The following is a 27,502-nucleotide window of genomic DNA, read 5'->3' as shown; positions in this document are numbered from 1 at the left end:
ATGGCGGCTCTGCAAAGGCGCCGGCACTACAGCGTGTTGGTCCTGCTCTTCATGCTCCTGGGGACGCTGTGGGAGGCCGGGGCCAGGCAGATCCATTACTCCATTCCTGAGGAGCTGGACAAAGTCTCTTTCGTGGGCAACATTGCCAAGGATCTCGGGCTGGAGCCCCGGGAGCTGGCAGACCGCGGAGTCCGCATCGTCTCCAGAGGTAGGACGCAGCTTTTCGCTCTGAACCCGCGAAGCGGCAGCTTGGTAACCGCGGGCAGGATAGACCGGGAGGAGCTCTGCGCTCAGAGCGAGCCCTGTCTGGTGAGTTTTAACATCCTTGTTGAGGATAAATTGAATCTTTATCCCGTGGAAGTGGAAATAGTGGACATTAACGACAATGCACCCCGATTCGTAAGGGAAGAATTGGAAGTGAAAATTATCGAAAACGCAGCCTTATCCTCTCGGTTTCCGCTAATGGAGGTCTATGACCCGGATGTGGGAGTGAACTCTCTCCAGGGCTTCAAGCTCAGCGGGAATAGTCACTTCTCAGTGGACGTGCCAAGCGAAGCCGATGGGCCCAAATACCCGGAGCTTGTGCTGGAGCGCGCCCTGGACCGGGAGAAAGAGGCCATTCACCGCCTGGTCCTTACTGCCATGGATGGCGGTGACCCTGTCCGCTCAGGTGTGGCTCGAATTCTGGTTACTGTCCTAGATGCAAATGACAACGCTCCAGTGTTTACTCAGTCTGTGTACCGTGTGAGTGTTCCTGAAAATCTGCCGGTAGGTACGCCAGTGTTGTCGGTAACTGCCAGGGACCAGGATGAAGGAGCCCACGCGGAAGTAACGTATTCTTTCGTGAGGATAACAGAAAAGATCTCAAAGACTTTCTGCTTGAATGTTTTGACTGGAGAAATATCAACTTCTGCAAATCTAGACTATGAAGACTCCAGCTTTTATGAGCTGGATGTTGAAGCCCGGGATCGGCCAGGTCTACAAGACAGAGCCAAAGTCTTAATATCTATCTTGGATGTGAATGACAATGTACCAGAAGTGGTAGTTACATCTGGAAGCAGGTCAGTTGCTGAAAGTACACTGCCAGGCACAGTGATTGTTCTTTTTCAAGTATATGATCGAGACTCTGGACTGAATGGCCTGGTAACATGTTCTATCTCAAGAAGTCTGCCGTTTGAACTGGAAAAATCAGTAGACAATTATTATCGATTAGTGACCAATACAGTTCTAGATCGAGAACAGGTGTCTTTGTACAACATCACTGTGACAGCCACAGACAAAGGAATGCCATCTCTGTCTACAGAAATGCTCATCTCCCTAAATGTGGCAGACATCAACGACAACCCGCCTGCCTTTCCCCACACCTCCTACTCTGTCTACATTCCTGAGAACAACCCCAGAGGTGCCTCCATCTTCTCAGTGACTGCAAACGACCCTGACAGCCATGAGAATGCCCAGGTCACCTACTCCCTAGCTGAAGACACCATCCAGGGGGTACCTCTATCCTCCTATATCTCCATCAACTCCGACACTGGCGTACTATATGCATTGCACTCTTTTGACTATGAACAGTTCCGTGACCTGCAATTGAGAGTGATTGCAAGTGACAGTGGGGACCCACCGCTCAGCAGCAACGTGTCTCTGAGCATATTCGTGCTGGACCAGAATGACAACACACCTGAGATTCTGTACCCTGCCTTCCCCACCGACGGTTCTACTGGTGTGGAGCTGGCACCCCGCTCTGCAGAGCCCGGATACCTGGTGACCAAGGTGGTGGCAGTGGACCAAGACTCAGGCCAGAATGCCTGGCTGTCCTACCGCCTGCTCAAGGCCAGCGAGCCAGGGCTCTTCGCGGTGGGGCTGCACACGGGCGAGGTGCGCACAGCGAGGGCCCTGCTGGACAGAGACGCACTCAAGCAGAGCCTGGTGGTGGCGGTCCAGGACCACGGGCAGCCCCCTCTCTCTGCCACCGTCACGCTCACCATAGCTGTGGCTGATAGCATCCCAGATGTCCTGGCTGATCTGGGCAGCTTGGAGGTCCCGCACGCCTCTGATGCTTCAGGCCTCACGTTGTATCTGGTGGTGGCGGTGGCCGCGGTTTCCTGTGTCTTCCTCGCCTTTGTCATTGTGCTGCTGGCGCTCAGGCTGAGGCGCTGGCACACGTCGCGTGTGCTCCGGGCTTCTGGAGGCGGACTGGCAGGCGTACCAGCCTCTCACTTTGTGGGCGTGGACGGGGTGCGGGCTTTCCTGCAGACCTATTCCCACGAGGCCTGGCTCACCGCGGACTCGCGGGGGAGTCACGTGATCTTCCCGCAGCCCAACTACGCGGACACGCTCATCAGCCAGGAGAGCTGTGAGAAAAGCGAGCCTCTTTTGATTCAGGAAGATTTTTGTAAAGAGCAAGACTCCCTTGTTCAGGTGAGGTTATTGCTTTTATTGTTCTTATTCGAACAGGAAAAACTAAAATTCTCTTTGATCAGTGCTTAGTTTTCTTAGTCTTTTGCAGTGAATCATATAGTTTTTTTTAAAAAAATTATTAATTTATTTATTTATTTTTGGCTATGTTGGGTCTTCGTTTCTGTGCGAGGGCTTTCTCTAGTTGCGGCAAGTGGGGGCCACTCTTCATCGCAGTACGAGGGCCTCTCACTATCGTGGCCTCTCTTGTTGTGGAGCACAGGCTCCAGACGCGCAGGCTCAGTAGTTGTGGCACACGGGCCTAGTTGCTCCGCGGCCTGTGGGATCTTCCCAGACCAGGGCTCGAACCCACGTCCCCTGCATTAGCAGGCAGATTCTCAACCACTGCGCCACCAGGGAAGCCGTGAATCATATAGTTTTGAGAAGGTTTTTCTTTTATATCAGTAGAGGTCTATTAGATCTTAGTTTTCTCGAATGTCACCAAAAAAATCGTAATAATGTATGCCCTGAATTTCCTTTACTCCTCTCCTCTTGGCAAGCTCTTTGTGCCTTGGGTTGCTTACATCTCACTTCTTAGTTGTTTTCTTTCTTTTTTTTTCTATTATGTGGCATATCTGCGGTTCTTTTTTTTATTTTAGTTAAGGTATTTTTTAAATACATTTTATTTATTTATTTATTTTTGGCTGTGTTGGGTCTTCGTTTCTGTGCGAGGGCTTTCTGTAGTTGCGGCAAGCGGGGGCCACTCTTCATCGCGGTGCGCGGGCCTCTCACTATTGTGGCCTCTCTTGTTGCGGAGCACAGGCTCCAGATGCACAGGCTCAGTAGTTGTGGCTCACGGGCCAGTTGCTCCGCGGCATGTGGGATCCTCCCAGACCAGGGCTCGAACCCGTGTCCCCTGCATTAGCAGGCAGATTCTCAACCACTGCGCCACCAGGGAAGCGCTGAGACGCTTTATTTTTATACTGTGGAAAAAACTGAATCACAGCCTCTATTTTAAAAGATCAAGATCTTTTTTTCTCCCAGTGTTAACTAATAGCAAGTGTTTTCTAAAGTGATGGAATTTATGAAATATTTTCCCTCTTTACTACTTAGGAATCAAAAATTATTTTTATAAAAGATAAGAATAATTGATGTGTGTACCAGGAAACATGAATAATATTAGAAGATGTTAGAAGACATGAATAATATTCCTGGAACTATCTGTTATTCTTTTCAGGACAGTCACAATATCTGTAGTCTTCAAATTAAAGTTTAAGTTAAAAAGACTTGTCTTATCTACCTCACACAAACTCTGGGAAAATAAAATGATTTTATTAAAAATTTTTTCGAAGTATAAAGTAGTATAGTGAGCAAGTATTTGTTTACATCACCGTTATTATAATTTTGGGTTGTTAACAAATAAATATAAGCACCTGATGCTGTATGCCTACTACAGTGTTTTTTTTAATTTGTGTGTTTGATAGTATTTAAAAATGAAAATGAATTTTTAAATGTGGTAATTAGCATCCACTTACAAGATATAGCTCTAAAAATAGAGAACTAGTGAATGGGAGAATGAAGGATTAATAGTATTCAAATAAGAATTTAAATGATTTAGCATATTTAACCCAGATAAAATAAAGCTTTTGTTATGTAGGAACCCTATTCAAATATTTAAGGAAAGAAGGGTTGTCATTTAAAAGAATGATTAATCTAAATCATCATGGCCCAAAGGTGTGAATGAAACTATGGCTTGGTGAGTAGAAAATAGCAAAGTTTTCAGTTAAGTTGTTCTAACAAAATGGATTTCCTAGGAGGTAGGAGATTCTATTATTGGTGCTTTTCCAAAGGACATTGATTGTCCTGGGATTAATGGCATACAGGAGATAATATTGATATAATTTGGTGAGTGGTTGAACTTCATGATAGCCAAGGTATTTTCCAATCCTGAGCTTAGGATTCTAATATTTGATAACACAATGGCTTTGCCACTTGTGCATCTAAATTTGGTATGCACATGTAAAGTAGACAATTCAGAATATATCTTGAAAATGAGTGAGAACTTCCTTTGTAATCTGAAATTGTCAGTTTTGTAAAGAAAGATAATACTGAGTTGATATCTTTAAGTTAGCTGCTAAAGGATAATTAATGCATGTTTTTCTAAATCGACATTTACTTTCAGCAATTATTGTAGAATTATTTATTTCAAGATTCCAAGTGTATATGACTAACCAAGAGATTCCAGTCATACACATTTCAAATATAATTTGTTTGGACATTTGTGACATAATTCTTTAATGGTTTAATCACAATTTAATAGAATTCAGGTTTTAAAGAACTTGAATCTTGGATATTGGTCGTGGGAATCAGATGGTCTTTCATACAAATATTAAGATTTGTTTCATACACTGTGAGAGTGTAAATGTTATTTTAGTATATTACCAATTCTGGATGATTTAAACTAATCTTTTACCTCCATTGTTAAGAACAAAACTCACTAACCGTTTCATGGTTGGTAGACTGGTTTATTTTATTTCCTTATCTGCTGAGTAACTGGGATACTAGGTAGTTTACTTTATTCTCTTATCTGAATTACCTGTGAGCATTTCATTTAAACAAATAGAATATTTCACTGACAGAAAAACTTTTAGATTCTACTCTCACAATAGTCATTCATTCATGTAGACTGAACAAGTGTTAAATCTTGGCAATCATGGACTTTGCTAAGTTGTGACTGAGGCTCTTTGACTTACATGTTATAGATCATTATTTAAAAGATAGGCAATCTGAGATTTTGAGCATATAGTGATTTGGAAGCACCAGGAAAAAAATCTACCAAATTATTGGACTATTTTATCACTTGTGAAAACCACCCATTCTGATCAAGTGTTTGGAATGGACGTCAAAGGGGAAGAAGTAAAATCTCAGAGAGAATCATTGGAAGTAACCTACATCTTTGCCTGGGAATGAAAACCTAAACAGAACTCCAAACAAGTGGTTCTTCAGGAGAAAAAATGTCCCATAAAGAAAGGAGAGAAAGTAAATAACTCACTGTCTGGGAAGACGGATAGACTTTTCATAGAATTTTTTAATGTAAGTAAACAAATGAAGGTCAAGATTCTTCCCAATAACTCAATCAGTAATAACATACTCCCTTTAAAAATACAACATTATTTCAATTTTATACAGTAGTTTTATGTTATATTTAAACATCTTGGTGGTCGAGTAGAAATTTTTAATATTTAATTTTATGTTGTAGAGTAACTTTAAAAACTTGATTGTGTCCTTTATCTAGATCTTATTTATTTAGCTCCAAAGAAGGTACCCAGAAGTATTGTTAATTGAGACTTTTTAAAAACAGAATAAGAGGCAAATGTGAGATGACGCTATGAATTTTGAAGTATCAGGAAGAAAAAAAATTATGACATTGGGAGCCATAATATATGGACATGAAAGTTTTGTTTGAAAATATCTGCAAGTACTCATGATCTTTAATGACCATATACTTTGCTTACATCAACAAGAAATTCAAGATTGCTACTAAACTAATGGTTTTAAACTCCTGGTTATGTAATTAATCTACAATACTCACATTTGTTCCTTTGAACAACAAAAAAAGTTCTTTTATCTACTTGGTGAAAGCAGATATGATATGAATTATTTTGATAGATTGAAATGCCATTTCATTCAAAGTATTTCCTGTATTTTGAAGTAATGCCATCAGAAAGCAGAAATAGATTACTTAGTTAGGAACTTCTCACCAACTGAGCTAAGCTTTTACAGTGTTACTTCTAGTTCTCCCTTCTGGTGCTACTATCTACTCCCCAGAGCTTAAAATAATTTACAAAGCAAGGTTATTTCTTGCCAGGTCTTCATGTCAGAACAGGTCACTCTCTTCTGCAACTATGTGGAAGGAATTTGTTTTATTTCTGCCAGCTGAGAGTAACCTCAGATCCATCAACAATTGAGTTTTACTTCATTAACATCAGTGGAGCAGTGAGTACCTCTAAGGAGCCTCTCAGGACAGTCCTGCATCTATCCTCAAAGGCTGTTTAGAGACCCATCTTTTCTCAACTATAGCGTAGGCTGATTATTTAACTTGCATAATGAAAAGAAACAGTGAAGCCAACACTCATTTCCTTATGAATCCACAGCCAGTAGAATCTGCAAATTTCTGCCTTCTGTACAAAATGAGTTGCTTCTATAGCTGATTGTAGCTGCTTGGCTTCTCACCTCATCTCTAATGGCATTTCTTGAGCATAAAGCATCAGCCAAGGCCAACAATGATTCCCTTTTTTTCTTCTTAGGAGACTGGGAATGAGGATATTTGTATTCCTACATTGGTTCTACCATTATATAGTCAAGGATAAAACAATTCCCTCTCATTTTTAAAATCATTCAAGTGAAGGTATTGGACTAAACAATCTCTAAGATTCCACTCAATGAAAAATGTTATTAAATTATCTCTCTATATGTTAAAGAAAAAATGGACTCTCTGCCTTCCATGGTGGTGTCTAGAACATAGTATATGTTCAATATTATTGAATTAACTTAAATTTATATGCTGATATAAACATTTTCTACATAACATCTTTCTTATGTATACACATCTTTTAAAAATAAATCATACTTGTTTTATCTGCAATGACTGATTTTTATCTATGTGTAATAAGGTGTGAGGCAATGTCTAAGAATCATTTCAAAATTGCAATGCAGAACAGAGAATTAAAAACAATCTGGGATTAATAAACATCCATCCATGAACATTGTTGCATTAATTCACAGTTTCTTAAAATTTAATTTTAAATGATATCAGAGATGTATGAATTGAAGAAATATAAATGGGAGAATTTTGAAGAATAAAACAACTTTCTGAAAAATCAGTTATTTTGCTTCAATATGGTGCAGTAACTTAGTAAGGACTCTGAGCGCCGCTGTTCACCAGCCAGGGGGAAAATGGTTCAAAAGATCCGCCAGAACCACTGAGCTTTTACAGCACAAAGAAACGCCAGACTGAGACAAACTCTCTTCCAAGCTGCACTAAACTCAGGCCTCTATACCACTGGATTCTGGGCTCCTTTTCCGAATACAGAGGGCTCCACGCAGACATACTGGCATCCAGAAACACAACAGGAGATAGGCCAGTGTCTAAACATCAGCAGGACAAGAATGGCGACTCGGGAGAGGGGCGGGGACTACAGAGGATTCATCCTGCTCTCCATCCTCCTGGGGACCCAGAGGGAAGTTTCGGCAAGACATATTCTCTACTCCATTCCGGAGGAGACAGACACAGGGTCTTTTGTGGGTAATATCGCCAAGGATCTGGGGTTGGAGCCCTGGGAACTGGAGGAGCGCGGAGTCCGCATCGTCTCCAGAGGTAGGACGCAGCTCTTTGCTCTGAATCCGCGAAGCGGCAGCTTAGTCACCGCGGGCAGGATAGACCGGGAGGAGCTCTGCGCTCAGAGCGCGCGGTGTCTGGTGAACTTTAACATCCTGATGGAAGATAAAATGAATCTTTACCCTATAGAAGTGGAAATAATGGATGTTAATGACAACGCTCCTAAATTCCTGACGGAAGAAATGAATGTGAAAATAATGGAGAATACAGCTCCTGGGGTGCGATTTCCGTTAAATGAGGCTAGGGATCCGGATGTGGGCACGAACTCTCTCCAGAGCTACAATCTCAACCCCAATAGCTACTTCTCCCTGGTTGTGCAAACTGGAGAGGATGGAACTAAATACCCAGAATTAGTGCTGGAGCGGGTGCTGGACCGGGAGGAAGTGACAGCTCACCACCTCCTCCTCACAGCCTCTGACGGCGGTGATCCACCCCGATCCGGAACCGCCCGCGTCCAAGTAACAGTGGTGGACGTGAATGATCATGCGCCAGTCTTCTCTTTGGCCCAGTACCAAGTAACTGTCCCTGAGAACGTGCCAGTGGGCACAAGACTACTCACGGTAAATGCTATCGACCTGGATGAGGGAGTCAATGGGGAAGTGACATACTCTTTTAGGAAAATAACTCCAAAAATTCTACAGATATTCCAGCTGAACTCCTACACAGGAGAATTATCAACTTTAGATGGCCTAGATTATGAAGATTCTGGCTACTATGAAATGGAAGTTCAAGCTCAGGATGGTCCTGGTAGAATGACAAGGGCTAAAGTACTGATCACAATTTTAGATGTGAATGACAATGCCCCGGAAATGACTGTAACATCTGTAAGCAGCTCAGTCCCTGAAGACACTCCTCCTGGAACAGTAATTGCTCTTTTCTACCTTCAAGACCGAGATTCTGGGAAAAATGGCCAGGTGACCTGCACTATTTCAGAAAATCTGCCTTTTAACTTAGAAAGATCAATAGACAATTATTATAGATTGGTGACAGCAAAAAACCTAGACCGGGAAAAATTCTCTGTATATAACATCACACTGAAAGCCACAGATGGTGGAAGCCCGCCCTTGTCCACAGAAACTCACATCTCCATGAATGTGGCAGACACCAACGACAACCCACCTGCCTTCCCCCACTCCTCCTACTCCATCTTTGTGCCTGAGAACAACCCCAGAGGCACCTCCATCTTCTCTGTGACTGCACGTGACCCTGACAGCAATGAAAACGCCCGTGTCACATACTCCGTATCTGAAGATACTCTGCAGGGGCCATCTGTATCCTCCTATGTTTCCATCAACTCCAATACTGGTGTCCTATATGCATTGCACTCCTTCGACTATGAGCAGTTTCATGACCTGCAATTGAGAGTGACTGCAAGTGACAGCGGGGACCCACCACTCAGCAGCAATGTGTCTCTGAGCATATTCGTGCTGGACCAGAATGACAACATACCCGAGATTCTGTACCCTGCCCTCCCCACCGACGGTTCCACCGGTGTGGAGCTGGCACCTCGCTCTGCAGAGCCCGGATACCTGGTGACCAAGGTGGTGGCTGTGGACAGAGACTCGGGCCAGAACGCCTGGCTGTCCTACCGCCTGCTCAAGGCCAGCGAGCCGGGACTCTTCGCGGTGGGGCTGCACACGGGCGAGGTGCGCACAGCGCGGGCCCTGCTGGACAGAGACGCGCTCAAGCAGAGCCTGGTGGTGGCGGTCCAGGACCACGGCCAGCCCCCTCTCTCTGCCACTGTCACACTCACGGTGGCTGTGGCTGACAGCATCCCAGATGTGCTGGCCGACCTGGGTAGTCTCGAGCGCTCCGCCGACTCTGGCGACTCCGGCCTCACGCTGTACCTGGTGATGGCTGTGGCTGTGGTGTCCTGCGTCTTTCTTGCCTTTGTCGTCGTCCTACTGGCCCTCAGACTGCGGCGCTGGCACACGTCGCGATTGCTCCAGGCTTCAGGAGGCGGGTTGGAGGGAGTGCCTGCCTCTCACTTTGTGGGCGTGGACGGGGTGCGGGCTTTCCTGCAGACCTATTCCCACGAGGTCTCGCTCACCGCGGACTCACGGAGGAGTCAAGTGATCTTCCCGCAGCCCAACTACGCGGACACGCTCATCAGCCAGGAGAGCTGTGAGAATAAGGATCCCTTGTTAACATCCATAGATTTTCATGAATGTAAGGATAAAACCCAAAGTATTCAGGTGAGTTCAGTCATTCATTTATCTTTATATTCTTTGAAGAACTATATTTTGTGTAAATTTCTTTATTTTACGAAATAAGTGATTTGAAGATGGATTTTTAAAAAAACCCTTTCAAGTGGTAAAGCAAGATTAATCGTTTATTTCAGAGGTGATTCTTTAACATGGAACGCTTATTGACATAGGTTTTGGCATCATATTTATAGTGAAAACATATCGACAAGATTGTGAATAAGTGGATAATCGCATTTTTATACCTTCTACTTATGTTCCACATGGTGTTCTTACTTCATGTATTTTATAAATGAGAATGAATTGTTAAGTCTTTCTCATTGCATGAGGTTCGTAAGAAAGTACACCTCCGTTTTCTCAGGACTCTCTTTATTTATTTATTTATTTTTGGCTGTGTTAGGTCTTCGTTTCTGTGCGAGGGCTTTCTCTAGTTGCGGCAAGTGGGGGCCACTCTTCATCGCGGTGCGCGGGCCTCTCATTATCGCGGCCTCTCTTGTTGCGGAGCACAGGCTCCAGACGCGCAGGCTCCAGAAGCGCAGGCTCAGTAATTGTGGCTCACGGGCCCAATTGCTCCGCGGCATGTGGGATCTTCCCAGGCCAGGGCTTGAACCCGTGTCCCCTGCATTGGCAGGCAGATTCTCAACCACTGCGCCACCAGGGAAGCCCAGGACTCTCTTTAGATCAGATCTATAAAAGGCTCTTGAAAACTTTTTCAGTCTGAAGACTTTTTTTCTGTGCCTTGCTTCTGCTTCCATGTAACTCCCCTTGGTGGCCTTGAAAACTTCCGTGGCTTTTGACCTATTTAAACCATAATTGTCTGTTAAAGTCAGGTCCTGGTAGAAGGTTAGATTGATGCCCAAAGAATTAAATGTGTGTGTGTCAGGCTTCACTGAGATCTTTATCAATGACAGACATGGAGTCTGATACCACACTAAAGGTCATTGTCCAAAACCAATAAAATGTGACATCAAAATGCCATTCAAGTGTTATAAGTAACATTTGTGAAATAGGCCATTGCATGTTTTTACCCCAAATTCTAATGTGCTGTGTTAGTGATGCAGTCATTCAAAGTGTGTATGTGGGCTCTATAAGTGAGAGATTTGGGATGCTGGCTTTATGAAACAACCATCTCATACATTCAAGTCCTAGACCAGTAGTGAATTTTACTTATTGGGTCTGCTGAAAAATTCAGTTAGAAGTAATCTAGTCTGCAATTAACTACTTCTATACTTGTTATATAACATTTTAGTATAACTCAATACATCAGTTGATTAGTATCAGGAAGTAGTTGATGACAAGGTAATCTTGTTTACTGGGACCTTTTGAGTATTAGGTAAGAGCACATTTTTTCTAGCATAATGTTGTGTTAGGTGGTGTTTTGCATATAAAGGTCTGTGCAGTCCTGTAGGAGTATATTTCATACATTCTGCAGTGTTCAGATGTACGATCACTTGGGGGAGAGGATAATGTTACTGACACTCTATGAGGCAGAAATGTGGCTATCAGGTATTTTGAAAAAGAACCCCCCAACCAAATTTATTAGATCATTAAAAATATTTTTAAACAAAGGGGAGAAATCATCACTAAATTCAGTGAGCTATTGCAAATAAACTTTCTAGGGACTATTTCCTTCAACTGTCATTACGGGATGTGATAAGTACAGAAGTGGGAACAAGTACCTCAGTACATAGACCATGCTTAGTGAGTTTGTGTTGCAAAGCAAAATATATTATTCCCCTGGTGGTTTTGAAGATTCATGTTGCATTTTGTACCCAGGAAAATAATCGTGCAATGGGAAGGAGAGGAATAGGCTCTTTTCTAAAAGGCTGCATCATTTCTTTAAGTGAGATATTGGAAGTTAAAATCAAGTAATGTTACTATAAAGAAATCACTGAAACTATTTTGGAAGAAGAGAGGTAGGTATAAATTGTGCCCTTTTAAAAGACAATTTCAGCATTACTGTTGCTCTCTGGAAAAACTGAAATGAATTAAGTACTAAAATGGTAAGGAAAAATAAGGGAAAAGGCGACGAGGAAAAAAAAGATAAAACTTTATCCAATATATTGATAATTAATAAGTATTCACAATTACTATGCTCTGAGATCGTTTAGGCCAAGTCTGTGTTATAGTTATCATTCTATTACTAGCGCGGATTTGAAAGTCGGGGAATAATTATGTCAGTATATAGATGTTTATATATCAAACCTACCTGATTTACCTAAAAACCTGGAAAGTTGGGATAATGACGTTTCTAACAGTACAAATTAAACGTTATTAAATATACAGACATCTAAAAAAGGTTTTTCAGCTGGGCACACGGTTATAATTATTTTAGCTGTTTAAACGTAAGCAGCGGGGGCTGCAGTTTCCTAGTGCGGACTCTGGGCGCCGCTGTTGGCCAAAGTGGAGAGCTTGGTGCTGGCGACCTCCTCGCGCAGACGCAGCGCACTTTCCCATCTCAGACTCGCTAGCCTTTCCACCGCTTCCTCCTCTGGAGAAGAAGAAACCCTGCCTGACCCCCCACGCCGGAATAAAGCTGTTCGGAGCTCCGGACAACTGCAGCACAGAGATTGTTTGTAATCCGGCGTCTCCAAGCCGGTGAGCAAACTGAGGGGAGCAAGAGGGATGGGGAGCGGAGCTGGGGAGAGGGGCTGGGCTGAGAGGCGGCCAGTGCTCTTTCCGTTCCTGCTGTCTTTGTTCTGCCTGGCGCTCTCTGAGCAGATCCGCTACAGGATTCCCGAGGAGATGCCAGAGGGCTCGGTGGTGGGGAACCTCGCCAAGGACCTGAGACTCAGTGTCCACGAGTTACCGACTCGAAAACTGCGGGTCAGTTCGGAGAAGCCTTACTTCACTGTGAGCGCAGAGAGCGGGGAGTTACTTGTTAGCAGCAGGCTAGACCGGGAGCAGATATGCGGGAAGAAGCCAGCTTGTGCTCTAGAATTTGAGGCTGTTGCTGAAAATCCATTGAACTTTTATCATGTGATTGTGGAGATCGAGGATGTTAATGACCACACACCAAAATTCATGCAAAATTCCTTTGAGCTACAAATAAGTGAGTCCACAAAGCCTGGGGCACGATTTATTTTAGGATCTGCCCATGATGCAGATATTGGTACCAACTCACTACAGAATTACCAGCTCAGTGCTGATGATCATTTCTCACTTGTGATTAAAGAGAAATTAGATGGCAGTAAATACCCTGAGCTGGTACTGAAGACACCTTTAGACAGGGAAGAGCAGACATCCTACCACTTGACCTTGATGGCCTTGGATTTCGGGGATCCACCCCTAAGCAGTACTGCACAGATACAAGTCCTAGTGACTGATGCCAACGATAACCCTCCAGTATTCAGCCAAGAACTATACAGGGTGGAGCTTCCAGAAAACGTGCTCCCAGGCACCACTGTGCTTCGAGTGATGGCCACCGACCAAGATGAGGGTGTCAATGCCGAGATCACCTTCTCTTTCACTGAAGCAGGCCAGATTACCCAGTTTGACCTGAATTCTAATACTGGGGAAATTACTATTCTAAATGCGTTAGATTTTGAGGAAGTCAAAGAATATTCCATAGTTTTGGAAGCAAAGGATGGTGGAGGAATGATTGCCCAGTGTACCGTGGAGATAGAAGTCCTAGACATAAATGACAATGTCCCAGAAGTGATATTCCAGTCTCTACCAGATCTTATTATGGAGGACACCAAGCTGGGAACACACATTGCTTTGCTCAAAATCCGTGACAAGGATTCCGGACACAATGGAGAAGTTATTTGTAAATTAGAAGGCGATGTTCCATTTAAAATACTCACTACTTCAAGAAACACGTATAAATTAGTGACAGATGGAGTTCTAGACCGCGAGCAGACCCCTGAGTATAACATCAGCATCACAGCCACTGACAGAGGCAAGCCGCCCTTCTCCTCCAGCTCAAGCATCACCCTGCACATCGGTGATGTAAACGACAACATGCCAGTTTTCGAACGGGCTTCCTACGTGGTCCACGTAGCAGAGAACAACCCTCCTGGCACCTCCATCACTCAAGTCCGTGCGCTGGATCCTGACCTGGGACCCAACGGCCACGTCTCCTACTCCATCGTGGCCAGCGACTTGGAGCCGCGCGCGCTGTCGTCCTACGTGTCCGTGAGCGCGCAGAGCGGCGTGGTGTTCGCGCAGCGCGCCTTCGACCACGAGCAGCTGCGCGCCTTCGAGCTGACGCTGCAGGCCCGCGACCACGGCTCGCCCGCGCTCAGCGCCAACGTGAGCCTGCGCGTGCTGGTGGGCGACCGCAACGACAACGCGCCCAGGGTGCTGTACCCGGCGCTGGGGCCCGACGGCTCGGCGCTGTTCGACACGGTGCCGCGCGCCGCGCAGCCCGGCTACCTGGTCACCAAGGTGGTGGCGGTGGACGCCGACTCTGGACACAACGCCTGGCTGTCCTACCACGTGCTGCAGGCCAGCGAGCCCGGACTCTTCAGCGTGGGGCTGCGCACGGGCGAGGTGCGCACGGCGCGGGTCCTGGGCGACAGGGACGCGGCCCGCCAGCGCCTGCTGGTTGCTGTGCGCGATGGGGGACAGCCGCCCCTCTCGGCCACCGCCACGCTGCTCCTGGTTTTCGCGGACAGCCTGCAGGAGGCGCTGCCGGACCTCAGTGACCACTCTGAGCCCACTGACCCCCAGGCTGAGCTGCAGTTTTACCTGGTGGTGGCCTTGGCCTTGATCTCGGTGCTCTTCCTCCTGGCAGTGATTCTGGCGGTCGCCCTGCACCTTCGACGCTCCTCCAGCCCCACTGCCTGGGGCTGCTTTCAGCCTGGTGTCTGTGTCAGGTCTGGACCCGTGGTTCCCCCCAACTACAGTGAAGGAACTTTACCTTATTCCTACAATCTGTGCGTTGCCCATACTGGAAAGACAGAGTTTAATTTTCTAAAATGTAATGAGCAGTTGAGTTCAGGACAAGACATACTTTGTGGTGATTCATCTGGGGCCTTATTTCCACTTTGTAATTCCAGTGAGTCAACCTCCCATCAGGTGAGTTTCCTGTAAGTATAACCTGCTTCTTATGGTCTAGACAGTTCTCCATATTCACAAGAAAATACAGGCGTATCTCTGTTTTATTTCGTTTTGCTTTATTGCGCTTCACAGATACTGAGTCTTTGTTTTTTGGTTGTTGTTGTTATTGTTTTACACGTTGAAGGTTTGTGGCAAACCTGGGTCAAGCAACTCTATTGAAACCATTTGTCCAACAGCATTTGCTTACTTCATGTCTTTGTGTCACAATTTGTGTCACAATATTTTAAATCTTAAAATATTTCAAACTTTTTCATTATAGTTGTCATGGCGATCTATAATCATTGATCTATTTTTAAAATTTATTTATTATTTATTTTTGGCTGTGTTGGGTCTTCGTTTCTGTGTGAGGGCTTTCTCTAGTTGTGGCAAGCGGGGTCCACTCTTTTTTTGGGGGGGGGGGCGGGGCCACTATTCATCGCGATGCGCGGGCCTCTCTTGTTGTGGAGCATAGGCTCCAGACGCGCAGGTTCAGTAGTTGTGGCTCACGGGCCTAGTTGCTCCGCGGCATGTGGGATCTTCCCAGACCAGGGCTCGAACCCGTGTCCCCTGCATTGGCAGGCAGATTCTCAACCACTGCGCCACCAGGGAAACCCATCAGTGATCTTTGATATGACTATTGCAAAAAGATTATGTTCGACTCACTGAAGGCTCCAATGATGGTTAGCATTTTTTAGCAATAAAGTATTTTAAATTAAGGCATGTACATTTTTTTAGATATAATGCTATTGCACACTTAAAACATAACTTTTATATGCACTGGGAAACCAAAAAATTTCTGTGACCCGCTTTACTGTGCTAGTCCCTTTATTGTAGTGGTCTGGAACCAAACTCAAAATATTACCAATGTATGCCTAGATACAATTTTTCGATCCAAACATTGTCTTAAGAGTGTAGTAGCCAGTCAAAAAGCTGTCATACCATTCTTCCAGGGAGGTTGAATTCGGAGCAATTATGTGTCTTTTAGTGGTGTCTTACCAGGCTCAGATTTACAAAGCAGTGAAGTTGTGGTTTTATCTACAAGGGAAACATTAGGCAATGTTATAGGCTCTCCCGTAAAGCTACTGAGATTTTTCCCTAAATTTTTCTTCCACAGCTTAATATATGGTGATTTTTTTTCAGCTTGGACATACTGTAAATGTAAAAGTAGGCAGTCATATAAATAAATCTTTAAAGAAAAAATATAAGCTAAAATTAGGTATTTTTCTTAATTGATTTAACTATTATGGTTTCCATACTAATCTGATATTTTGTTTTCTATATTTACTTCTCTTTTGTTTCAAAAACTCCTAGAATACCGTCTCTTAACCTGTATTTTTATGTAGATGGGCCTACTGTAATTGTATTCATTGTACTGTGTGTGTGTGTGTGTGTGTGTGTGTAAAATCATTTTATTTATCAGTAGATTCACTATGTTCACCAGAAGATAAAAGCATATTCTCCTTACTTGCAGCATAGGTTTTTCAGGATTAATCTGTATTGATGCTCATTCTATAGGTTTCCTCTATCAAAGAAAACACAATGTTTTGGCCTCTATTATTCCTCTCACACACACTTCTCCTATGTAATTTTTAAAATGTCTTCTTTTTTGCAGCCCTAAACTAATATAGCTAGAGGTCTTCTAGTCATTCTACTATCTCTAGGAGAAAAATAGCATGTTGAATTCTTCAAATTTTAGACAAGACTGACAGTCTCATGTGCATACAAGTACATACACAAGATGATAATACATTGTATCAGGCCTTTGCTAGATTTCCCTTAGCAACTGCTTCAGTTAATGGCCACTGTACAAACTGCTGAAGAAAAGAGACATTTATTCTTGCACTGGCACTTTTTGACTCCTTAGTGATAATTTTGTGGTTCTTTTGATCAAAGTTCTAGTTAAGGTAAAGTTACCTTTAGATTATATGTATACCTTTAAAAGTTAACTAAGTCAGCTTTAAAATGTAATCATCTCTCATTGGCAGAAGAATAGGATGGAAATTTGCTTTTCATTGTATATTCATTTGTATCTTTCAAGTATTTTCTATTCAAATAGAAAATATATAAAATTTAAATAATCTCTGATAAAACTTGAAAGTAAAAGCACATATCCTAGTAAAACATCACAATATTAATTTGAAAACATTATTAATGTGTAATTAAAATGCCATTTTAAAAAGAATATTAAAAGGCAACAACTCTACAGAAAGCTTACTATAAATATTAATTGGTTTAAACCAAATAAAACAACTTCTGGGTCAGTCATCTCCAATAGGTGTATTTTAGTCTAAAAATGAATTAATTTCCAGTGATAACTGTAGTTCTTATTTGATAATAGATATTGAAGATATTAACAATAAATCTTAGAGCATAATAAGAAATAAAATTTTTTTTAAAAGAGTAAATATATTCCAGAAATTTGAGTAATTTAATATGACACTAACCCCAAAATCTGATCATTTAATAATACTTTGTAAGACTTTAACCCTACTTCATCCCACACTTCTTGGCAATTACTTTTAAAATATGAATTCAGAGATAAATTATTCCAAACTATAAAAAGCAAGTAGTAATTTTTCCCTAAGTAATGTAGCATGCAATATTACAAATCTAAGTGAGTGCAGTAACTGCCTAGGACTCTAAGCGCCGCTGTTCACCTACTTGGAGATAAATGTAACCAAAAACCATCCGGATACTCTGGGCTCCCACCTCACAAAGACCCGCAGATCTCACAAACCAACTGCAGGACTGCAGCAAAATTCCGCCCCTAAATTTGGGAAACTCCAGCTTTACATAAGATGATCTGCAAAGCTGCAGCAACAAGGTAAAGAAGACATATATGCCCAGTGAAGATTCTGAGTGGATTCCTTAGTGAAAGAATAATGGCCACTCCAAAGAATTACCGAGGACGCGGCGAGCTGGTACTGCTGTGCGCGCTCCTGGGCACGCTGGGGGAGATCGGGAGAGGACAGATCCGCTACTCCGTGCCTGAAGAGAGCGACAAAGGATCCTTCGTGGGGAACATCTCCAAGGACCTGGGGCTGGAGTCACAAGAGCTGGCGCAGCACGGAGTCCACATCGTCTCCAGAGGTAGGACGCAGCTCTTTGCTTTGAACCCGCGAAGCGGCAGCTTAGTCACCGCGGGCAGGATAGACCGGGAGGAGCTCTGCGCTCAGAGCGCGCGGTGTCTTGTAAATATTAACATCCTGGTTGAGGATAAAGGGAAACTTTGGGGAATAGAAATAGAAATCACTGATATCAACGATAATAACCCGAAATTCCAGGTCGAAAATCTGGAAGTAAAAATTAACGAAATTGCTTTGCCCGGAACACGTTATCCACTCCCAGAGGCTGTTGACCCCGATGTGGGCTTGAATTCCCTGCAGAGCTATCAACTCAGCCCCAATCACCACTTCTCCCTGGACGTGCAAACTGGGGACGACGGAACTATAAGCCCAGAGCTGGTGCTGGAGCGCGCCCTGGACCGCGAGGAGGACGCTGCTCACCATCTGGTCCTCGTCGCCTCCGATGGCGGCGAACCGCGTCGCTCCAGCACAGTGCACATCCGAGTGACAGTGTTGGATACAAACGACAATGCCCCGGTTTTTGCTCAACCGGTTTACCGAGTGAAAGTCCCAGAGAACGTGCCCCCGGGCACCCGGCTGCTTACTGTAAGCGCTAGCGACCCGGATGAGGGAACCAACGGAGAAGTGGCTTATAAATTCTGGAAAATTAGTGAAAAACAATCTCCGTTATTCCAGCTTAATGGAAATACTGGCGAAATATCAACAGCAAAGAGTTTAGATTATGAAGAATGTGCATTTTATGACATGGAAATACAGGCTGAAGATGTGGGGGCACTTCTGGGACGGACCAAAGTGCTCATTTCAGTGGAAGATGTCAATGATAATAGACCCGAAGTGACCATTACATCTTTGTTTAGCCCAGTCTTGGAAAATACTCTTCCTGGGACTGTAATTGCCTTCTTGAATGTGCATGACCGAGACTCTGGGAAGAATGGTCAAGTTGTCTGTTACACACGTGATAACTTACCTTTTCAATTACAAAAATCAATAGATAATTATTATAGATTGGTGATATGGGAATATTTGGACCGAGAAAAGATCTCTATGTATAATATAACAGTGATGGCCTCAGATCTAGGAACCCCACCTCTATCTACTGAAATTCATATTGCCCTGCACGTGGCAGACACCAACGACAATCCACCCATTTTCCCTCATGCCTCCTACTCAGCCTATATCCCTGAGAACAACCCCAGAGGTGCCTCCATCTTCTCTGTGACTGCCCATGACCCTGACAGTGGCAACAATGCCCAGGTCACTTACTCTCTGACCAACGACACCATCATGGCGGTACCTCTCTCGTCTTATGTCTCCATCAACTCTGACACTGGCGTCCTATATGCACTGTGCTCCTTTGACCATGAGCAGATCCAAGACTTGCAGCTACTGGTGACAGCCAGTGACAGTGGGGACCCTCCACTCAGCAGCAATGTGTCACTGAGCCTGTTCATCCTGGACCAGAATGACAATGTGCCAGAGATCCTGTACCCCATGCTTCCCACCGATGGCTCTATGGGCGTGGAGCTGGCACCCCGCTCTGCAGAGCCCGGATACCTAGTGACCAAGGTGGTGGCAGTGGACAGAGACTCGGGTCAGAACGCCTGGCTGTCCTACCGCCTGCTCAAGGCTAGTGAGCCGGGACTCTTCACGGTGGGGCTGCACACAGGCGAGGTGCGCACAGCGAGGGCCCTGCTGGACAGAGACGCGCTTAAGCAGAGCCTGGTGGTGGTGGTCCAGGACCACGGGCAGCCCCCTCTCTCTGCCACCGTCACACTCACCGTGGCAGTGGCCAGCAGCATCCCAGAAGTCCTTGCCGACCTGGGTAGCATCAGGACCCCCACCAACTCTGATGATTCAGACCTCACACTATACTTGGTGATGGCAGTGGCCGTTGTTTCCTGCATCTTCCTCGCCTTTGTCATTGTGCTGCTGGCTCTCAGACTGTGGCGGTGGCACAAGTCGAGTCTTCTCCAGGCTTCGGGCGTTGGGTTGGCAGGCCTGTCAGCCTCAGGCTTTGTGGGCATGGAGGGAGTACAGGCTTTCTTGAAGACCTATTCCCACGAGGTCTCCCTTACCTCTGATTCTCGGGGGAGTCACGTGATCTTCCCTCAGCCCAACTACGCGGACACGCTCATCAGCCAAGAGAGCTGTGAGAAAAAGGATTCCTTTTTAACATCCAGAGATTTTCATGAATGTAAGGATGAAGCTGCTTCTGTTCAGGTGAGCTCAGTTCTTTGTTTACGTTTATTTCTTAGAGGAATTATATTTTTAATAAATTTAAGTTGTGTTTTGAAACATGCATTGTGAAGAAAGTTTAAAAATAATTTTTTTTTTTATAATAACACCAGGAAGGCCGTTAGATTCCACTGGTGCTTTATGGTGGAGATAGGAATGTACGACCTAGAAGGACCAAAGCGGTCTTTATTATTCATAATATTATTAATACCTCCCATTTGTTGACCAAGAGGCACTTTATTTATTTATTTATTTATTTTTGGCTGTATTGGGTCTTTGCTGCTGCTCGCGGGCTTTCTCTAGTTGCAGCGAGCGGGGGCTACTCTTCGTTGTGGTGCGCGGGCTTCTCATTGCGGTGGCTTCTCGTTGCGGAGCACAGGCTCTAGGCACGCGGGCTGCAGTAGTTGTGGCACGCGGACTCAGTAGTTGTGGTGCACGGGCTTAGATGCTCTGCAGCATGTGGGATCTTCCTGGACCAGGGCTCGAACCCGTGTCCCCTGCATTGGCAGGCGGATTCTTAACCACTGCGCCACCAGGGAAGTCCCTTAAAAATAATTTTTAAGGTGTACCATAACGTTTTGGGTTTGTGTTAGTGATACCATAAAATTGAGTTCTAATCAACATAATTGTCTTATCTGCTTTCCAAAGGCTTAGACAAGATTGTTTAAATATGAACTCTTGACCTCTTAAAGCCTTCCATATTTTACCGCAATTATCACTTATTGACTTAAGAAATAGTTACCCAATCACATATGGTCAGTTCGTTTTATATATAGGAATATATGTGTGTGTGTGTGTGTATATATACACACATATATATGTATATATATAAATTAGAACTTACAAAACATTATTGAGGCTTCTAAACCCTTGTATTAGCTTAGTAAAAGTAAAATACATCTCAGAATTTTTAGGATTCTTAGGATTGCAAAGAAATCTAAGAATTTTTTGCTAAAACTAAAACTAGGATGTTGAAATTTTCTTCACTTTAAACCTCTTTTCTGAGCCCTGCATCTGGATCACTACCGTTCAAAGATTTAATACTTCTTATATTTCAAAACAAACATATTTTAAAGGGTGGTGGTAGATGAGACTGGTCCCTAACGCACACACCACTGCTTTTGTGTGTCAGTGGTCACCCAGGACTCATACCAATGGAGACATAGAATCTAAAGCCTAAAATGGCCATTGTCCCCCGCCGCCATCAAATTTGCAATAACATGTCATTTTAAGTTGTTGAAAATGACTTTTGTAAAATACAGAAGAACACGTTTCATTAGAATTCCAATGAGCTGTTTTGATTGTACAGCCATGTGAAATGTGCTGTGTTCTCATGGTTAGAGTTCAAGAGTGTTGGTTTTAAGAACAGAAGTTAACATGTACACAAATTCTAAACAAGCCAATCAAAAATGATTCAATTAAAAATGATTAAAGTTCAATTAAAAATGATTCCGTCTGGACTATATGACTTCCTTATCCCTTGTTATAGCATTTAAATAAAACTAACCTCTGATTTGTCATCAGATGAGAGTGGAAATCACAATGAATTATTCGTTAGTAATTAAAAGGACATTTCCCAGGGATTGTGCTATGTTCCCTCCAATTTTGCGTATACAGTGGGTAGGAGTTAACTTCATATTTTCTGTAGTGTTTGGGTGTACAGTCACTTGAGGAGACAACTATTTTGTTGACACTTTGCAAATTTAAAAAGCGTGTGGAAAGTTGCCCCAATACTCTTGCTCAAAGCATTCACTAATTGCAAAAAAAATTTTTAACAAATGGAGTAAACTAATTAGAAGAGGTGTCACTACATTCAGTGAATTTATGTAAATACATTTACCATGACTTCAATTCCTCCAATTCTGAAGCCATTACTTTAGTATAACATAAGTACATAGATAAGGAACTAATGCATTCTATTAGAATATCCCTTTGTGACTTTGTATTGAAGGCTAGACTAACATTTCAATACATTTTAAGGATGAATTTATATGTGATATTGGGTATGACATAAGCCAGTTAATTTTGAGATATGAAGTAGGAGGTACAGTAAATAATATCCTGGCTACATCATAGGGACAGTGTTTTTGAATGAATACTTCTTGAGATAGAAGAGTAAAAAGAAATTATTTTGTAAAGAGAGTGTTGAGATTATCAGAAGGAGATGTTTGAGGATTGGTACAAAATTACACAATTTTACAAAATAATTTTCAACAATATTGATTTCTCTAATATATGTGATATGAAATAGCATTAAGTATGTAGAAATGTTGGGAGTAAACATAGGAATCAGTGAAAGAAGCTTAAAATTTTTTTTATATATCATAGCTAATAAACAGAAATGATTCGTGAAATTAGCAGACAATAAACTCTCTGAGGGCAAGACCTGTGTCTTATTCTTTGTTATATGGCCACTGACAAGGACAGTACTTAGCACAAAGCAAAAGTTCAATGTATGTTTGTAGAATGGTGAAATAAATGGACCAATATATGTAAGTTTGTATACAGGCCCAACATGATATTTCTAATAATTTGGAAACAAGAGAAAAGATACCTTAAGGAAGTCTTGATAATTTAAGGTATTAAATATATTAACATAAAAATATGGCTTATTATATTAGGCACACGGTTATAATTATTTTAGCTGTTTAAACGTAAGCAGCGGGGGCTGCAGTTTCCTAGTGCGGACTCTGGGCGCCGCTGTTGGCCAAAGTGGAGAGCTTGGTGCTGGCGACCTCCTCGCGCAGACGCAGCGCACTTTCCCATCTCAGACTCGCTAGCCTTTCCACCGCTTCCTCCTCTGGAGAAGAAGAAACCCTGCCTGACCCCCCACGCCGGAATAAAGCTGTTCGGAGCTCCGGACAACTGCAGCACAGAGATTGTTTGTAATCCGGCGTCTCCAAGCCGGTGAGCAAACTGAGGGGAGCAAGAGGGATGGGGAGCGGAGCTGGGGAGAGGGGCTGGGCTGAGAGGCGGCCAGTGCTCTTTCCGTTCCTGCTGTCTTTGTTCTGCCTGGCGCTCTCTGAGCAGATCCGCTACAGGATTCCCGAGGAGATGCCAGAGGGCTCGGTGGTGGGGAACCTCGCCAAGGACCTGAGACTCAGTGTCCACGAGTTACCGACTCGAAAACTGCGGGTCAGTTCGGAGAAGCCTTACTTCACTGTGAGCGCAGAGAGCGGGGAGTTACTTGTTAGCAGCAGGCTAGACCGGGAGCAGATATGCGGGAAGAAGCCAGCTTGTGCTCTAGAATTTGAGGCTGTTGCTGAAAATCCATTGAACTTTTATCATGTGAATGTGGAGATCGAGGATGTTAATGACCACACACCAAAATTCACGCAAAATTCCTTTGAGCTACAAATAAGTGAGTCTACGCTGCCAGGCACGCGATTTATATTAGAAGTCGCGGAAGATGCAGATATTGGCTTGAACTCTCTGCAGACTTACAAACTCTCTCTTAGCCCTAGTTTCTCGTTGATCAATAAGGAGAAACAAGATGGTAGTAAATACCCGGAACTGGTATTGGAGAAACCCTTAGATCGGGAACAACAGGGTTATCATCGTTTAGTCTTGACGGCCTCAGACCGTGGAGATCCACCCCTAAACGGCACTACTGAGCTCCGGATCCAGGTCACTGATGCCAATGATAACCCCCCGGTATTTAGCCAGGACGTATATCGAGTCAGCCTTGGAGAAAACATGCCCCCAGGCACCACTGTGTTGCAGGTGTCAGCCACCGACCAGGACGAGGGCGTCAACTCAGAAATCACTTATTCCTTCTACAGGACCGGGCAAGTCTTCGGTCTGAATTCAAAGAATGGGGAAATTACAACTCTAAACACACTGGATTTTGAAGAAATCAAGGAATATTCTATCGTGGTGGAAGGGAGGGATGGCGGAGGACTGGTTGCACAATGTACAGTTGAAATTAACATTCAAGATGAAAATGACAACAGGCCAGATGTTACGTTCCATTCCCTAGTCGAAATGATTCTGGAAAACGCAGTGCCGGGAACGCTCATTGCTTTGATCAAAATACATGACAGAGATTCCGGGGAGAACGGGGAGGTTAATTGTCGATTAGAGGGTGAAGTACCTTTTCAGATAATCCCTTCGTCCAAACATTCATACAAGTTGGTAACAGACGGGACCCTGGACCGAGAACAGACGCCGGAGTACAATGTCACCATCACAGCCACCGACAAGGGCAAGCCGCCCCTCTCCACCAGCACAAGTGTCACCTTGCATATTACTGACGTCAACGACAACGCTCCTGTTTTCCACCAGGCCTCCTACGTGGTCGACGTGGCCGAGAACAACCCGCCTGGAGCCTCCATCGCGCAAGTAAGCGCCTCCGACCCCGACCTAGGGCCCAACAGCCACGTCTCCTACTCCATCGTGGCCAGCGACCTGGAGCCGCGTGCGCTGTCGTCCTACGTGTCCGTGAGCGCGCAGAGCGGCGTGGTGTTCGCGCAGCGCGCCTTCGACCACGAGCAGCTGCGCGCCTTCGAGCTGACGCTGCAGGCCCGCGACCACGGCTCGCCCGCGCTCAGCGCCAACGTGAGCCTGCGCGTGCTGGTGGGCGACCGCAACGACAACGCGCCCAGGGTGCTGTACCCGGCGCTGGGGCCCGACGGCTCGGCGCTCTTCGACACGGTGCCACGCGCCGCGCAGCCCGGCTACCTGGTCACCAAGGTGGTGGCGGTGGACGCCGACTCTGGACACAACGCCTGGCTGTCCTACCACGTGCTGCAGGCCAGCGAGCCCGGACTCTTCAGCGTGGGGCTGCGCACGGGCGAGGTGCGCACGGCGCGGGCCCTGGGCGACAGGGACGCGGCCCGCCAGCGCCTGCTGGTTGCTGTGCGCGATGGGGGACAGCCGCCCCTCTCGGCCACCGCCACGCTGCTCCTGGTTTTCGCGGACAGCCTGCAGGAGGCGCTACCGGACCTCAGTGACCGCCCCGCGCCCTCTGACCCCCAGGCTGAGCTGCAGTTTTACCTGGTGGTAGCCTTGGCCTTGATCTCGGTGCTCTTCCTCCTGGCAGTGATTCTGGCGGTCGCCCTACACCTTCGACGCTCCTCCAGCCCTGCTGCCTGGGGCTGCTTTCAGCCTGGTGTCTGTGTCAAGTCTGGACCCGTGGTTCCCCCCAACTACAGTGAAGGAACTTTACCTTATTCCTACAATCTGTGCGTTGCCCATACTGGAAAGACAGAGTTTAATTTTCTAAAATGTAATGAGCAGTTGAGTTCAGGAAAAGACATACTTTGTGGTGATTCATCTGGGACCTTATTTCCACTTTGTAATTCCAGTGAGTCAACTTCCCATCCTGAAACTCTAATGGCGGTGAGTTCCATTTAAGTGTCTACTCCTTTTCATCATCTTCACAATTTTGTTTATTCATATGAAAATATATTATATTTTTAATCTAGTGAGTTGTCTTAGGAATATTATAGCTCATCAGAAAGCTGTATATCCAATCTTCATGGGGAATGGTGACTTGGGTAAGCATGTGACGTAAAATAGAGTTATGTTACTCAGTTCGGATTTACAAAGAAGAGAGAGTATGCTCTTTGCTTTGCCGCAAAAGTCTTTTGCCAATTTCTTACCTTTTTTCTAAGCTAATGAAATTTACCCATTGATTTTTCTCATTCTTTATTTAACATATTTAAATGTTTATTATATATAAGTAAACATCAGATTTAAAGTAGGCAATCAATTCATTCTTTAAAGCAAAAAAAGTACTACTAGGTATCTTCTTTCACTGATTTCATTGGTACAGTTTCCATCCCTTTCTTATATTTATTCCTCATGTCTAGTTCCTTAAATCTACGTATTTGTGAGTCTTTGAAGTCCTTAAAATTTTAAGAAAAAATACTGTGTGATGTGTGTGTGAGAGAGAGTGACTCAGTGAATTCATCAGAAAGTCGAAGTCATTATCTAAGTTCCTTCAAGTTTTCTTGAATACAGAATTCTCTTCTTCTTTATAGTTAACATAAGGAGATACTTGGTAAAAGAAAAGGAAATGCTGTTGCCTCCATAACGTGCTCTCATTCCCAACCTACATGTTTTGAAGAAGAAAGGGGGGAAGGTCACTGGATTTGTTTTATTCCTTGGAGCCCTAAACATTAGTGACTGGAGGTTTTCTCATCCTTCTTCTATCTGTAGGAGGGAAGGAGAATTCTGAATTTTCCATTTTAAAGGCAAAACCTACTAATTTCAAGCACATACAAAGGTCCCGTTACATAAGTATCAGTCTTTTTGCTAGGAACTGCTTCAGTAAATAGTTTCTTTACAAATTGCTGAAAGAAATTTCTTATTGTGGTACTTACTTTTTACTTTTTGTGGTAATAATTCATTCTACATCTTGTGTTCTTTTCCCCAAATTATTACATAAATTTAGATGACCCTTTTAATAGGAGGTGTAAAATTAGGTTAAAATTGCATAATTTCTTGATGGAAGAATTGAAATGGAAACTTACTTTTCAATGTATGTTCATCTGAATCTTCCAGATGCCATAAGCTGTGCATGCACTATGAATTCACACAGAAAACTAAATATTAAAAAATTTTAATAGCATAAAAGTTTAACAATCATAACTATGTAAAATTTAAAAACCCAATCCATTTAAAGTTTAGCAATATTAGGTGATAAAATCTAGTACCATTGCCTAATTAAATTTTTGTAAAGAAAATCTTAAGGAGACCTTACTCCAGGAATTTCACTATGAAAATGAATTAGCCTTATAAAATAGCTTCAAGGTGAATAATCCATATATTCATTCAATATGATTATGTACTATACATATATAAGCATACATATAAAATTAAGAAAAATATGAATGTATTTCCAAAGAGGATTGCACATTCTAATTACTTCAGAAAATAAATAATGACCTATAGAAAGTATTTGAAACATTATAAAAAAGGAAATTTGAATAATTTACATATCTAGAGAGAGAGAACAAAATTCTAGCAAAAATGAGAGTTAAGTTTGTTTGATACCAAAGTGACATTTAATAGAATTTCATTCCACTTCATTTCCAACTAAAATATCCACAAATGGTAATTGCATTTGAAATATGAATGCACGACACAATTAGAGAAATCTAAAATCATAATCGTTAGAGAGTAGTGTTTTCTTTTTC

The 27,502-nt window shown here is 43.8% G+C and overlaps 3 protein-coding genes across 3 annotated transcripts in view; all 3 read left to right on the top strand.

Annotated features, from left to right (window-relative positions):
• LOC309657694 (protocadherin gamma-A6-like) lies at nucleotides 1–7,534 on the top strand (the record flags this gene model as incomplete). The annotated part of the gene is made up of 2 exons (XM_082455518.1): nucleotides 1–2,418; nucleotides 7,487–7,534. 2 exons carry the CDS (start codon nucleotides 1–3, stop codon nucleotides 7,532–7,534), a joined length of 2,466 nt encoding a protein of 821 aa, XP_082311644.1.
• The window catches only part of LOC309657693 (uncharacterized protein), a gene marked incomplete at its 3' end in the record, with an annotated part of 126,622 nt that continues 101,933 nt past the window's right edge, over nucleotides 2,814–27,502 (top strand). The window contains exons 1-3 of the mRNA XM_082455517.1: nucleotides 2,814–9,987; nucleotides 17,937–20,345; nucleotides 23,391–25,543. Coding sequence (XP_082311643.1) covers nucleotides 7,564–9,987; nucleotides 17,937–20,345; nucleotides 23,391–25,543 — 6,986 coding nt within the window. The 5' untranslated portion in view covers nucleotides 2,814–7,563. The remainder of the gene's footprint in view (nucleotides 9,988–17,936; nucleotides 20,346–23,390; nucleotides 25,544–27,502) is intronic.
• On the top strand, nucleotides 9,998–17,921 carry LOC309657104 (protocadherin gamma-B4). Its single transcript, XM_082454141.1, has 2 exons — nucleotides 9,998–10,347; nucleotides 10,655–17,921. The coding sequence occupies exon 2, from the start codon at nucleotides 12,622–12,624 to the stop codon at nucleotides 15,031–15,033; it is 2,412 nt and encodes an 803-aa protein (XP_082310267.1). The 5' UTR covers nucleotides 9,998–10,347; nucleotides 10,655–12,621; the 3' UTR covers nucleotides 15,034–17,921.

This window comes from Balaenoptera physalus (genome assembly GCF_965194825.1).
Source record: "Balaenoptera physalus genome assembly, chromosome: 3".
NCBI classification, from domain to species: Eukaryota; Metazoa; Chordata; class Mammalia; order Artiodactyla; family Balaenopteridae; genus Balaenoptera; species Balaenoptera physalus.
The sequence above is the reverse complement of the archived record's forward strand: the minus strand, read 5'-3'. Positions and strand labels throughout refer to the sequence as shown.